The following is a 16,151-nucleotide window of genomic DNA, read 5'->3' on the forward strand; positions in this document are numbered from 1 at the left end:
TTAAAGTAGATACTGTGCAGGGTGGCTGGGGGCTGGCTGCTAAAACATGCTAGATGCAAAGAGGAAAATGTGTTTCAGGCCTGGTATGTTGAATTGAGTCGGACATAAACCTAAACAGCTTTCTGTTGTTGAACGTGCCTGATTAAGACATACAAGTCACTTTCCCCATCTTATTTAATTAATAGCACAGGTCATGTTAAACCTTATCTATTTTTATTTTACTTCCACTTATTTATATTTCCTACATGGTCAGTTTTCAGTAGTTGCTGTAATTAATGACATAATTTGAGATCTAAAGATTCTAATATTTCTAATTCATGCTCAATGAATAAGAGGGTGACATATACTTGCACATACCTCTGTGTGGCAAGCTACTGCACTTGGTCACTTGCAAAGTGATCTTAGGGGCAAAGACAATGGGTTTGAATTCCACTGGAGCCCCACGTACAGTGACAGGATGTAGACATATAGGCGTCAGACTAGACAGTAGCAGACCACGTCCCAGCCCCAGATGTGCCACCATCTTGCTGTCTGTTTTAGATAAATCACCTTTTTTCCAGAAGGGCTGGCTGTTGCAGGGGAAAGTGAGTCAGTAATCACGTTTAAACCTCCACTCTGCCTCTTTGGAGTTGATAATTCTACTGAGATTTAGTTTCTAATAAATTGGGGGCTGTCATATCTAACTCATAGTTATGTGATTTTGAATGAAATAAACACATGTAGCTTCTAGTACATGGTAGGTATTTAATAAACAAATGTTTGCTTTTCTTCTCTGACCCTCAGTCTCATTATCTATAAAATGGGCCAGTTGAATCAAGTTACTGCTGGTTCTAATGTTCTGTTACTATAGGAACTACACTATTAAATGGCACTTGCTATTCGAATGCAATGAAGTGCTTTATCTGGCTATAATAAGAACAAAAGCATATTGTGGTGGTGTGGAGAAGGGAAAACACAAAAATTCCTAAATGTATGTGTCTAAGAAGGCCTGCCCAGTACAGATTCAGTAATTATTTAATTTGCATTCTGTTGTGTCTACAGATGGGCCGATGATAGCAATCAAATCATAGGGTATTAGTCAGAGACTCTGTATAGTAAATAGCAGAACAGATCCAGTAACGTCAAGCCAGCTGGCAAAGTCACCCTTTGGGCAAAAACAATGTGTGGTTGGTTGACCTTTTCCTCTTTTATTCCCCCAAATCATTTCCTGATTATTTCCTAAGTTGGTTAGAACCAACTACCCCAAGACATAAATTGTTTACTTATTTGAAATTAAGATAGAGAAAATTAAAGGTAATCTATTCAAGGAGCTTGAGTTAGGTTGAAAAAATACATGTGTGCATGAGTGGGTGTGCCCATGTATATAAAAAGAGTGTAAGAACATTCAATCTTATACAGGTTATAAAGAGGACTTATTTTTACTAATAGATGATGGGCTAATTGAGCTTTTTGTATGTGTTTTGTTGTTCACCTAACTTTTCTGTAATTATTATATGCTGCGGGCTACAGTCCATATGGTGGCAAAGAGTCAGACATGGCTGAAGCGACTTAGCATGCACGCACCTTGGTAGTGAGAGGGAAAATGCGTTCTAATAATAAGCAGCTCCCGTGGGGACTTAGGCAGGCTCCCCTGGTGGCTGTATGGTAAAGAATCCGCCTGCCAATGTGGGAGACCTAAGAGGTGTAGTTTCGATCCCTGGGTGGGGAAGATCCCCTGGAGAAGTGAATGGCACCCCACTTTAGTATTCTTGCCTGGGAAATCCCATGGACAGAGGAGCCCCGAGGGCTACAGTCCATGGGGTCGCAAACGGTTGGACACGACCGAAGCGACTTAGCACATGGGGGACTTAGGCAGATTTTCTTCCTCTCCTCCACCCACCCCTGCAATGCAACCTAAAGGTCAGAGGATCTCACCATCCCGTTGTGACAATTTCCCAAGTAAATAAGGTAAAAATTCACTTTAAGAAACTGAACCTAAGGGTCTAGGTACACAGAATGACTCTATTGCCACATTTGTATCTTGTAACCTTGATGCGTTCTACCATTTGAAATCCATTAATATCTTTGCATCCTTGTACCACTGCTCCTGGAAGTCTTCCCTACTGCTGCCATAGACACCAGTATCCTGCAGCATGTGGTAGGAAGAGTCACAAGGCTCAGGATTATAATTCTAGCTCCATTCCTAACAGCTGTGTGGGTTTGGGAAGTGACTTGATGATTGGAAACATGGGTTACTTCACCGGTAACATGGGGATAACAAGTATGTCACAAATTTCCCATTCCAGGACTAACTGAGACCATAAATACCAAGCCCCTGGCACTGAAAATGTGGGTCTGCTTTTCACTGTCATTTCCTCTTGTAACTTCTGGGTACACGTGTGTCCAGATTACTGAGAAAGCATAGGATATGGGGCTGATGTAAAAAATCAGCTGTCCGGGATGATGCGTGAAGTGGGATCTTGCTTTCCAAAGACAAGGATTAAACTGGACTAAGCCAAGTAATTTTTTTTCCACTTGTGACCTATCAAATTTAGTCACCAAATAATGCATAATCAACTAAATGGAACAGAAGATCTTACTGTGTAGGTTCAAAAGAAAAGTAAGGTCTATTTTTAACTAACTGTAGCTGAATCTTTTTTTCTTCCTTTGCAACATTCTGTGACAGCCTATATTTCTCTAAAATGACTGAGCTACATTAAGACATTTTTTAAAAAAACTTGTTTTCTTTAGATGCTCTCGTTAAGTGTTAACCCGGAATTTTCTTCTTATAAAAACACAAGCCTGAATTTGAATAATATTGCTAACTTCAGACATTTGGTTCATGTAAATATTTCAGATGGACTATTAATTTTAAGTACTAGGGAGAAAAGTTCTAATTTAGAAAATAAATATTTCCTTTAAATAACCTCCCAATCCTTCAAATAATATGAAAGGAAAATTAAAGGCCCAAAGGAACTACATACTCCGAAGCAGTTGTAAAACATGTTAGTGAAATTATTTTAGGAATTACCTAGGTACATAAAATGTTTTGGATGGTTTTCTAAACTTTATAGAACTACCAGGAAATCTCTCCATCTCCATCTTTACACTCTTTTCTTCTTTCTCAGTGAACAGCTTCATTATCCATCTAGTGAGGATGATAGTTAATCTGCCTTTGCATGCTTAGGAATTCCAAACCTGATACTGAATCCCTTAGGATATCTAATGCAGAGGAGATCCGTTGTCAGATCTGTTTTTATCTTTTCTTGGACACTAACCTAGCATCACATCTTTCTCCCCACATGTGTATGCACGCGCGCGCGCGCGCACACACACACACACACACACACACACACACACAGCCCTCTCATTTGGATACCCTCATCTGTGCTAACAAAACTCCCAGTGTGCAGATTCTCCTAGCATTTATCTTTTGGGACTGAAATCATTGCTTTATCTGCCTCTGTATTAGATAGCTAACTACGTGAGGCCAGGGGATGTGTCAACAGAGTTTGAATCCCCAGCCTATAGTTAGTGTTCCAAAAACAGTGAATTTTGGATAAATATAATCAAATTTTTATTGCATTTCACTCATTTACCTCTCTAGGCTCAATTTTCCTTATTTATGAAAGTAAAGAATTAGACTAGTCAAATTCTATACCTCATGCTGTTTGTATTAAAAGCATCTGAGAGCTGCAAAAATAAAACAAAACCACCCCTTAAAATAGGAAAACTCATCTCACTTGACTCTCAAAGATTCTGATCTGTATACCTGGGCAAGGGCTGTAGAATTTGCTTCTGATATGTAACAAGGTTTGGCATCTGGAAGCTCTTTGAGCTCTAGAACTCATTCAAATGTTCTGTGCTTCCTACAGAAGAGAAGCTAAATTTCTGAATCTGTTGTTTAAGGTCTCTTCCTTTGAACTCTACTCTGTTTTCCAATATCAGGTATCACCTTCACCTTGCGTCTTCTGATCCAGTCGTACTGAATTGCTTACAGAAAGACCTATCCCTGCTGGCTTTTTGTGCAAGGAATGCACCGCTATTGTGCTGACTGAAGCAAGAAGTTTAGGTACAAACTCTTCCAAAAACAATTCTCTGATATTTTCTCTTCCCTTTTAGACCCTTTATTTTGCTTCTATAAAGGTGTTTTTTATAGTACTGTATCATCCTTGAGCTTCTTGAAGGCACAGAACAGTTATTCAACTAGTGCTCGTTCCTTATTGTGGCAAATTATTCCTTAAACAAGTATTCACTGAGAATCTGTTATCTAAATTTACATCATTTTATACTCATACTAATAATATTGCAAACATGGTTGATATCTTGCAAATGGGGAAACAAAGGCTTATAGAGGTCCAGTTACTTGAATGACCAGCCACATGGCTGTTTACTAGTTGGAATCAAATTAGCTTCCAGGACTTTCTGATGTCACTTTCTTCACATTACCATGTTTTCTTAAGGAAACAAAAGAATAAAGAGAAATATGATTTGAAGTAGATTCTTTCAAATCTATTTCCTTATTCCTAAGTAAATGCTGACTCATTTTTTAAATTGAGGTGACATTGGTTCATAACATTATAGAAGTTTTGTGGGTGCAATATTATATTTTCACTTCTTTATACTCTCTAGCGTGCTCACCATGAAAAGTTTGGTTTCCATTTGTCACCATACAGTCAACACCCTTTGTGTATTTCAGCCTCCCTAAAGCTGATTCATTCAGCTTCATTCCTCTTGGAAGCCACATTTGGATAAACTAGAGTTTGCTGTAAACTCACAGGAAATCAGTACAGTTTAGCCAGTGTTTTGTTTTTTTTTTTTTAATTGGAAAACCCACAATACTGTGGTGGGTTTTGCCATAATTTGACATTAATCAGCCACGGGTGTACATGTGTCCCCCATCCAGAAACCCCTTCCCACCTTCCTCCCCATCTCATCCCTCTAGACAATGTTTTAAGAGAGTTTACAGGAAAAAAAATTCTCAGTAGTAAAATCATAAAGAGGATTCCTTTGGGATTTGTTAGCAACTTAATTTAAAAACTGAAGTTTTGTTGCTTTTTTTGTTCTTGTGTTTTAAGACTGTTCCACCCTGCCACGGGGGCTTCCCTGGTGGCTCATGTGGTAAAAGAAATTGCCCGCAATGCAGGCGACCCTGGGTCAGGACTATCCCCTGGAGAAGGGAATAGCTACTCACTCCAGTCTTCTTGTCTGGAGAATTATACGGATAGAGGAGCCTGGTGGGCTACAGTCCTCGGTGTGGCAAAGAGCTAGACACAACTGAGCGACTAATACTTTCACTTCTTTCACTTCACGTTCACCTTGCCAAGGGCTTGAAAATTTGAATTAGGAATAAATGGTGGTAGAGAAGATCAGAGCCGGCACAGGGTGAAGGTTTTTCTTGGGGAGCTTGAGGCCCTGCCACTTTCCTCTGAGGCTTGACAAGACGAAAAGATAATTAACATAAGAGCTAATATTTATTAAATGCATATTAGGTACTTGACATTTTACTTAGTGTTCTATATTTATTTGTTGAGGGTTTCCAAATGTTGGTCATTTCTATATCACTTGCACGGATTTTGCAAGCTCTAAGTGTCATCTACACTATTATTTACTAAATGTTTTTCCTTCAGTGGACTTCATTCTTTTTTCCCCCTTTTGTTCTAAGCCATGCCATGCTCAGTGACTTCAGTAATGTTTGACTTTTAGAGACCCCGAAGACTGTAACCCACTAGGCTCCTCTGTCCATGGGATTTTTCAGGCAAGAACACTGGAGTAGGTAGCCATGCCCTCTTCCAGGGGATCTTCCCAACTCAGGGATCGAACATGCACCTCCTCTATCTCTGGCATTGCAGGCAAATTCTTTATTGCTGAGACACCTGGGAAGCCCTTTATTCTAAGCAGTAGCCCATAAATATGAAGTCTGGTTACATATTTCTTATTTCAATTAAATAATTTTCAACTTACATCTTTTCTAAAACACAATAAAATGAATTGTTATAAAAAAGTTCAAGTATTACCTTAAAAGCATATTGGACCATAGTTTGGGAAACACTTTGCTTCATTTAAACCCTCAAAGAACCCTTTGCGTTGAGAATTACCATTATTTGCATTCAAAAGGGGAAAATGAGGGAAAAAGAGTAAATAACTTGCCTAATATTATAAGCTGAAAAGTGAAAATCACAGTCTGAACTCAGATCTGTGTTATTCCAAAACCCAAGCCCTAAAATATTATGACATTCTTCTCCAGCCCTGGGAAAGATTTCAGTCATACCTCCAATTTTGCATATGCCATAACTGTAATTTTGTAAAAATATGACTGTGCTTGAAACTGAAAGTAAAAAATTAAAATAGATGTGTAGGGTTGATTTTCCTTTCCATTTCCCCCAAACACCTTAATGTTTTAGCCTTGCTTTGCTCTTGGTTTTCCCAGGTGGCGCTGGTGGCAAAGAACACACCTGCCAATGCAGGAGATGCAAGAGACATGGGTTTGATCTTCCTGTGGGAAGATCCCCAGGGAAGGAAATGGTAACCCATTCTAGTATTCTTGCCTGGAGAATCCCATGGACAGAGGAGCCTGATAGACTATAGTCCATGGGGTCGCAAAGAGTTGGACACGACTGAGCGTCTGAGCACATTTTGCTTTTATGATTGAGAAAAGGTACAGAGATCTCTAAGATAATCTCTCTGATCAGTCCTAACATTTCAGAGGTCCGATTTAATACCAATATTCATCCCGTAGTAGTAGTAGTTGCTCAGACATGTTGGACTATTTGTGACACCATGGACTGTAGCCCACCAGGCTCCCCTATCCATGTATAATTATGTGGGTCTAATTGTTTATTAAAATATTCTCAAAAATATTAAAAATGGTATTGTCCATGAGCTGATTTTGATGCATTAGGCTCTCTGTCCTTGCTTCTGCCAGGTGAGTTAGAGAGGGCAGTACTGAAAGTTTTTAGGAACAGATTTGTTTGAGCAGTGAGGAGTGAGAATTTTTTCCAAGCACCTGTGAATTGTTTATGCTAATTGGGTCATAACTGATGCTGCCTGTGTGTGGGCTGCGTCTTTAGTCCACTCTCTGTATGCTGTATGTGAAAGCAGGCGTTATTAATCGAGCAGTTATTTTATTGTATTTTCATATGATTTTCTTCCTCTCTGTGTCTCATCCTCTCATCTTTTCTCTCTTGCCTCTTGTCCTTATGCCCTACTTACGAGCCCTGAGTCACAGTATGTGACAAAGCAGGTGCTTGCTGGGGGCAAAGGCACAGAAAGCGATGGAAAGCCATGTGCATGTAAATGGACGGCACCAAGAAGGCTACTTTGTGTGCAGAGAAACGTCCTGTTCAAGGGCACACTCCAGAAATGGAAGGTTGGGCTTCATGGTCATCTACACATGCACGGAATTGGCAGGCTGGCTATCTCCACAATATCTTCCCTCTTGATCTGCCTTCACCCTCTCCTTCACAATGTTCCCTGCATTAAACACAGGTTTGGAGAGCCTGAATGTGAGCAATTAGAGGTCTAAAATGGAGTGTGTGGGAGGTTAAGAGGGAAGGCTTGGTAGTTAGCTTGTCATCCATGAGTGAAGCACAGCGGGCTGCTTCCTGGCTAGAGCTACAGAGAGGAAAAAAAAAACAACCAGAAAAATCCCCCAAAGTGAGTATTGAGGGCGATGACTTCAGCATCACAAAAACAAGGCTGGAAACTACATAAGAAAAGTGTCACCTGAAGCACCTCTCAGAGACAAGGGTCTGAAAAGCAGTCTGATGACATGTTAACTACTTGGTTAAGGACATCACCACGAAGACACAGAAAAGATGCAGCCAGTTTTGCTGTGCTGGTCCTAGCAGAACTCTGAGAAGATGGGTGAATGGAAAAGATTACAATCTAGTTGGCAACTGTGCCCCCACACGAGGACACAGTTGCTTTAGAATCACTGTTTTTGCCTCAGTCCTTAAAGAGCAAATTAGGAGCTATGTGTAAGACCACGATATTAAAGTTTTAGGGGACAATCGTGGAGCAGGAAGATAACCTGGCACCCGCCAAGCAAGACCTCTAGAAACATGGCCAGGCCTTCAGTGAGTGGTCCTCTGGTGTGTGGCTCCCGTGTAGGGCTTAGGTGGGCATCCACAGCCACCTTCCAGGAGTATGAACGGTAGCCAGTTTGAGGATTAATCAGTCCCAAAGTGTTAGGACTTGCTTAGGTAGTAAAGGTCTGAAGAAGGAAGGAGAAAGGAATCTCAACTAAAGGTCAGCCCAGAGCTAGTTTCTGGAATGTGTTCAGCGCAGCCTTTGACTTGATCTCAAGTAAGTTCATCAGAGTAAATGTTGAGGGGCTCAAGCCTTCCAGAATTCTACTTTTAGGTAGAATAAAAACTCAGCCTTCACAGACTATTGTATATTAAAAGGTCCTTCTTAGAAGGGTACTATTCAGGAACCCCTGGAAATCTATTTTAAAAGGTTAATTCTTTCCAATAGTGCACCAACTCCCTCCTGCTGTATTTTCTTTTTGCTTTTGCTTTTTTTTCCCCAGGTTTATAGAAGGTATATCACAGTTGATGACTTTCTTCCATTTCCTGCATCTCTATGTATTTGAAAATTAATTTTGCCTGTCCCTCCCCTCAGCCTTAAGCAGTCTCTATTTCCAACTAAAGATTTAAATTCTTTAAAGGTCTTAGGGAGTTTTCTCTATCATGAATTGTCAAAAGTCCTTTCCTTGAATCCCAAGTTTCTCTTTGTAATGCAGATTTAAGCATTTTCATTCCTTTAGTTCCACAGAGACCTTTAGTAAATCTTAATACTTCTACTGTATATCAAGGATGGTACTAGGCATCCAGAATATGGTATTTAAGATCACCACCATCTATGTAGGCAAACAGGCACCAAATAACAAAATAAGAGCTTCAGTAACTAATCAATAATAACAATGTACCAAGCACTTCATAAGCACACCTCCTTCATTCTCAGAAACCCCTATGAATGTGGATCTAGTATTATATGCATTTTGATTAGGACCCCGAGGAGTAGAGAAGTAAAGCCATCTACATGAACTCATGCATCCAGTAAGGGGTGGAAGCAGAATAATATAATATGCTAGTGGCTAGAATACAAGCTGATCAGGATATTATGGAGAAAGTCCTGGAAAAGTCAGGCAAGACCTCACAGAGGCGGCGACATTGGAGCTGGGTCATAAACATCAGGAAAGACAGTAGAAGGCCCTGGGAACTCCCTGGCTCTCCAGTGGTTAGGACTCTGTGCTTTCTCTGCTTTTCTCTGCTAAGGGTGCTTGTTCAATCCCGGGTCAGGGAACTAATACCCCACCAAAAAAAAAAAAAGGAAAGAAAAGAAAATAGCATGAACACATTCTGTGCAGATGACTGTTGTTAACAATTTGCAAACAAGTGAGTGCAACCCAATGTCTTTTGTCTCTTGGGGCCATGTGAAGAAGTCCCAGGGGTTTAGACTTTAGGTTTACAGTACATTAAACTCAAAGCTAAAGACTGAAAAAGACTTCCCTCATAGCTCAGTTGGTAAAGAACCCACCTGCAATGCAGGGGACCTGGGTTTAATCCCTGGGTTGGGAAGATCCCCTGGAGAAGGGAATGGCAACCCACTCCAGTTTCCTTGCCTGGAGAATCCCATGGACAGAGGAGCCTGGCGGGCTACAGTCCATGGGGTTGCAAAGAGTCTGACATGACTGAGTGACTAAACCACCAAAGACTGAAAAACCAGCTGTTCTGGCAGATTTCACAGGGTGGAGAAAAGAGGAGCTGGAAGCTAGTTGGGGTGGGAGGTGGGGAGGGGGAAATGGAGGAGAGAGGGGGTTTTAGATGAGTTTCTGACTTAGCTGCTCACCGGGGCATTCATCAATTGTCAAAACTGGCATTTTCCTTTGTTGAAGAAGACAATGTAGACGACAGAAAAGACGCATTAGAGTGAAGTAACAAGGACTACAGCACCTGGCTCCCGCGCCAAGAGTGATTTAAAATGATAAAAGAGGGGGAAATTGTGAGCAGGAGTCATAAATTTGATCGTCTAGTAACATTAGACAAACGGCTGCCTTTTAATGTGTTTTCCCTTTTGAGTATCGTTTAAACACCCAAAGATACTGGTGGTCTTGGAGGAAAGAAGCTGAACACAGTAGAGAGGGCGTGACTGACGTGGTAAGAAGAGAGCCACTGCTCCATCCAGATCTTTAGTCTCCTCCACCTTCTCAGGATGAGAAGCTGGGCATGTGGCAGAACTACTCTGAGCTTCACCATCTTCAGAAGTGTCATTTGGTCACAAATGTTATGTTTACTGCCTGTGGGGTGGTTGGAGTCAGATATCCTTGAATTCAGCTTCTGACTGTGATTATTTAAATATATGAAAGTCAAAGTGTTAGTTACTCAGTCGTGTCCAACTCTTTTCGACCCCATGGACTGTAGCCCCCCAGGCTCCTCTGTCCTTGGGATTCTCCAGGCAAGAGTACTGGAGTGGGTAGCCATTCCCTTCTCCAGGGGATTTAAATATACAGTCTTTTCTAATCTGTGAATTGAGCATTATAACTCCACTTTTGCTAAATTTCTTTGAAGATTAATAGATACAATGAATATACAGAATGCAGCACTGATGTGTAGTCAAGTCTTTAAAAAAAAAAAAAAAAGTCCACTTGCACCTTTCCAATGGTTTGGATTTCTTTAAAGGGAAAGACAAAGAAACTCAGGCAAGAATAGCTGCATGATTGTGCTAAAACCTCCTTTCCTGTGAAATGGGAGGTCAGAAGTTCATAGCCCTGGTTGCACATTTGAATCACCCAGCATAATTTAATAGATTCCCAAGTGTGGGACTCACACCAAGAATTCTGACTTTTGTCCCAGGACTCCAGCCTTGAGGCCACAGAAGCTTACCAGGTGTTTCTAATGTGCTCTAGGTTCAATCATTGCCTCTCAAACTTCAGCATAAATTGCCTCACCATCTTGTTAACTTTAGATTCCGATTCTCTAGGTCTAGGATGTCTGAGATTCTGGCATTCTTAACAAGTTCCCTGATGATACAGAGGCTGCTAGTCTGGAGCTGAGCTGAGTTATTAATGCATCATAACACTAGTTCTCAACCTTCAGGGTCCACCAGAATAACCCAGCAGCTTGTGTGAAATGTAGCATTGGGACCTGAGTCAAGCCCTTACCAATTCTGGATTACTTGGTTTAGGGAGAGGGTAGAGAAAAATCACTGAACTATAGTGTTCATTTCAACCTAAAATCCTGTGATGCCAATTTTGTGATTTTTATGATTTCCCTCCCAGCTTATGTAAAAAATTATGGCTCTGAAACTGTGTGGGAGATCATTGTCAGAAACATGAAAGATGGGTGATCGCAAGTTATGTGATGTCAAGACGTGACTGGTCTTTATATCACGTGCATCTTCAGCCTCCACAATTCTCCTTTTGTGTTAATGGGGACTTTTGCAGGACTCCCTGTGTGAGCAGTATTTACTGTTGAAGAAGCATCACAGGTGAACCGGGAGGGCATCCTTCACTGGCAGGAGATGAACAGGATGACTCTGGACTTTTTTTCTGCTCCTTGTTAACACAGCACGCTTTCTATAGCAGAATCCCTCAGGAGAAGCAGGCTCATCTTCCCTACCTCGAGATCAAACCAAGGGAAAATGGAGATTGGGGGGAAATAACAAGCCTGCTTTATTCAGCAGAGCAGAGGACTGACTTTTTAAAAACTCTCTGGGAATTTCAGCAGAATCTGTCCCAGGACAGATCTTAGATCACTTTTTTCTTTTTCTTATGTTTTTGGATTCCTCTTGCTTTTTTAGTAGCTCAAAATATTCTCTACCTAGGGACAGGCTTTTGGCCACTTTCCAAGAGAAAGTGAAAAACCACCATGATGGGGTCACAAACATTGCAATTCTCATTGTTGCTTTGGATAACCATTCTGCATGTAATTAATATAGGAGGGCTGTTTCCTCCAAAGTTTATGAATTTGTACCTCAACTGATGCAAGGATAGTAATGTGTGGAAAATAAAATTATTTTCTTGCTTTTCCCTTTAAAGTACTTACACCTGTCCTTGATCAGTCTATTGACAAGTCTGCATTGTCTCAAGAATGGACAGCCCAGTAAAAGGCAATAATCATACATCAGTTTAGCCAGCCAAATCCTAGGTCATCCACATTCCAGGTACTTAACACGCTATTTCCATGTGGGCCTTCTTTAGAGAAGAGGGTATCCAGTGGGGGCTACTCGACCTCACTAACATCCCCCTGAGGCTGGGCTGGGCTGGGCTGGCTGTGGAGAAAGCTGCTGTGTGTTGTGATGTAGCAGCAGCAGAAGGCTCCGATTGCTTCACACGCCTATCTCAAGTCAGCCACTGTCCTGCCCTCCTTTCCCTGGTCCTGGGGGCCTTGCCATTGGCTTTTTAGACATCGATTCTACCACCTGTGCATTTGGTTCAGAAAGGGAAGGGTGTAAGCCATGGTCCTCAGCCCTCTGCCCATTCACTGGGGTCCCTTTTTCGGGCGGAGGGCCTTGTGATCCAGGGGAGGTGGTGTCTGTGCTGAGTGGAAGGAAGCTGCTGCGAGCGAGCTGGGAAAATGCATTGACAATTCATAGTGTTAGCAAGGCACTCCCAGCCAGGAGACCTGGGGGTGACTAGTCCCAGGCGACTGGGATTCATAGTGTTAGCAAGGCACTCCCAGCCAGGAGACCTGGGGGCGACTAGTCCCAGGCGACGGGGATTCATAGTGTTAGCAAGGCACTCCCAGCCAGGAGACCTGGGGGCGACTAGTCCCAGGCGACGGGGATTCATAGTGTTAGCAAGGCACTCCCCAGCCAGGAGACCTGGGGGCGACTAGTCCCAGGCGACGACGGGGCTCTGGGGAAGCTGTTGGTGGGAGAGGGGTTCTCAGTCTTAAAGTGAAAGGAAGGATAGAAGTTTCTCTTGGTACTCCCTGTTTTTCAGTTTTGCCCCAAGTTAGCTTCTGATGTGACAAGGAAATAATCACAGTGTTTTAAAATTTACTTAAAATTAACTTTGTGTGTGTGTGCTAAAAGAAAAAATAGGAGGTTCACTCTTATCAGGTAGCACTTTTGTTTGTAAGGCAGTGGCTTCCTTTCAAATCTCAGAGAAGGGACAGCCTTTTGCAAAGATATTTTATTGCTTTCCTCATGTATGGTGTTTCCCATGTGGCGGTTGAAAGAATTTTCAAATCTTACCTCATTAGTGCTCTTAGCAACTCATGAATTGGGCACTGCATGACTGGAGGGCTGAACACCAACCCTGTTTCCATTTTTCAGAGGAGGACATTGAAAGGCAAAGAGGTTAGTTTTCCCAGGTTGCCTGTGGCAGACCCACGGCTTGAACCTAGGCAGTCAGGGTCTGGTTGTAACCATTGTGTCATCCTGCCTCTAATGGTGAGGAAAGTGGCCCTGTCCTGGGGTGGAAGGAGAGAAATCAGATAGAATGGACTGGTTCTTAAATGCTAGCCCTCAGAATAGTGGGATATCTGGGTAATCATCATTGGACCTGTTACTTAAAATGCAAACCCCTAGGTCTTATACTCGGATTTCTGACTCAAGAAGTCAGGGGGTTTATGAAAAACCCACCTGGCTGTTGTTTAGGGAGCCCCCCCTCTTACTACAGATCCACGACTCCTTCATTAGAACATCATTCTGATTATCCCCAAATGAATGTCCTGTCAGGGGGCCGAGGCAGCTTACGCCACCACCTCCCGTGCACGCTCCAGGCTTTCCAGCTCTGGTGTCTAAACCACAGTCACCGAAGGCGACAGTTCTGACCACTCCACCCCCGGCTCCATCTGCCGACAACTGCCAGGCTGCCTGGAGTCCTCTGAGCCTCCCACACCCTGACTGCCTGGAGCCCACGGCTCTTAAAGGCTTAAGCCGGGTCTCCTGCAAGGCAAAATGGGCATCTTTAGTATCTGTGATTCTCTCCCTTTCTCTGCCCTGGTAACAGGGATGCAGCTCAAGTGCACGACCCCCAGGCACCAGCATTATTCTCCTGTTCAAATGGAGTGGACAGATGCAGCAATGTGACTACACAGAACCGGAGACCTGCCTCAGCTCCCCTGTTTCTTCTGGCCTCCGTCTCCATCTGCTCCTAGCAGCTTCTTACTTCCAGACCCAGAAGACGCTGGAGGATCTGGCCGGTGTCTCAGGCTTCTGCTAACTCAGTAACATTCTCATGTCTCTTTCAGTGGCTGAGAGGAGCGATGCTGACTACACATACTCACAGGGATGAGGAGAATTAGCTGTTGCTGATGTGTGTACTGACCCAAGCCAATCAACCAGATAATTACCAGTCTCTGTTGCCTTTAAGACTGGATCCTATCCAGGAAATGGAAGCGGAGGAGGAGGAGGCTTGCAAGCCACTGAAGTTGCCGTCAGAATTTGGCATGAGAGCCAGGTAAAACCAAGTAACAAGAGACAACTGGGCAAAGCAGAAGTCCATCAGGGCCCTGTGTGAAGTGCCCATTACCACGTAACAGTGAAAGATACCAGCTTTCTCAAAACAGCATCTATCCTTTTTAGTTCTCCCTCGTGAGTTCCAAGAATTCAACTACTTCTCTATTTAAGAACAGGGACATTGCCTTTCTTGCTGTGTTACTTGTACCATTTGGGATATACCCATGCTCAGGTTTCCTGATTACCTTAAATATTCCACGGAAAAGGGAAAATAGGCTTTAAAAACCTCTCCTGCCTGTCGGGAGAGCCCATGTAATGCCCCAGCCTCATTCTGTACTTCAGTGTGCACGCACAACATTCTAAGTGCACCCTGGAACAGAGGAACAAGCAAACTGGAGCCTAATTGACCATCTTAAAATCTATAATTTAAATGTATACATCAGCCACACTTCACAACAGGCGTGTTCCTTTGTGCTCCCCAAGGACACTGCTGATTCCTTGAGTCTGTAACTGAATTCATCTAAAATAGATAAGGCTGCTGTTTGTAGGAGTTCAAAGCCTCTCTCCGGAGCCTCTCATCCAACTGGATTTCAGACAGAGAGGTCAGGGTGCCCTGGATCTCCTCCAGTTCAGAGGCTGAAAACTCCACCTTTTCCTGGGGCTAAAAGCATCCTTGAAGTCTTTCAAACTTACACTTTGGTTGCAACGAGGTGGGGGCATCCTTTTCTAACATAGCTTTCCAAGGGGCATTTGTACAAAAGCTGGGTAGGTTGCTTTTGAACTAAATCAAGAAGTTTAGGTTAATTCATTTTGCTGTATGCCTGTCTCCATGCCAGAAACAGCTCGGTAGGGGTTACCAACTGGGAAATCCCAGTTGCTGAACTCCCGAAGCATAGCTTACACTGCTACGTCCACAGGGCATTGTTAATATAAAACCAACATGCAAATGAGAGGAGTTTCCTCTCTGTCTTTAATTACCTTGAGCTCCTTGGCTGTAGAAGAATCTCTGAGCCGACTCAACATCCAAGAGTCTGGGAGCAGACTCCACATCCAGAAAATAATCCATTTTGGGATAATCCATGCTTGATGTTCCCGAAACAAGAGTTTTAAGGCAAAATAGTCACTTGTATTGCCTATGGGAGAGAAAAAAAAAAACCCCACAATACTTTAGACTGTCAAATATGATTTGGGGATAAGAAATATCCCATTAAATATGCCATTATTTGACTGACATTTCCAGTTTTAAGTCCATCTGTCAACAGAGCTTTCCTATTGTATGAGAAAATGAAGCATTTCACCAACATTTGTTAAAAGTGATATATTCTACTCAGAAAATACAGGTGATCCAGGTTAAAGAAAGATAACATACCAGTCTTTCTTTGCTATGTATTAACTGGAAAATAAGCTTTTAAATTTTCATGCTGTTTTCAAAAGGTCTGATAAATGACAGCTGTTCTGAGCATTGATCCTCAATTGATCCAGGGAGTTCCAATCCCCCTTGAGCAGTGAGCACTAACCTGGGAATCAGAGCCTCCACTTACAGATGCCTTGCATGTATGACACATGCTGACATGTTTGCTGTAAAAATGCCTCGCATTCCTTCCTTGTAGTAATTTCCTCCAGCACGTTTTATAAAGTGCCAAGGACCATCACCTGCTTGCCTCTGACACAGGCTGCTTGTGAGAAAGAAATCTGGTTTGCCGAGAATCAGCAATTATTTCCAAATTGCAATGATCCCCATAATATTATCATGCCCATTA

General features: G+C 42.5%; 1 protein-coding gene across 1 annotated transcript in view; it reads right to left on the reverse strand.

Annotated features, from left to right (window-relative positions):
* PHACTR1 (phosphatase and actin regulator 1) overlaps positions 1-15,487 on the reverse strand; it is a 489,267-nt gene extending 473,780 nt beyond the window's left edge. Inside the window, exon 1 of the mRNA XM_061147620.1 lies at positions 15,370-15,487. Coding sequence (XP_061003603.1) covers positions 15,370-15,472 — 103 coding nt within the window. The 5' untranslated portion in view covers positions 15,473-15,487. The remainder of the gene's footprint in view (positions 1-15,369) is intronic.
* Between the last annotated feature and the right edge of the window lie 664 nt (positions 15,488-16,151).

Source organism: Dama dama, chromosome 7 (assembly GCF_033118175.1).
Source record: "Dama dama isolate Ldn47 chromosome 7, ASM3311817v1, whole genome shotgun sequence".
NCBI classification, from domain to species: Eukaryota; Metazoa; Chordata; class Mammalia; order Artiodactyla; family Cervidae; genus Dama; species Dama dama.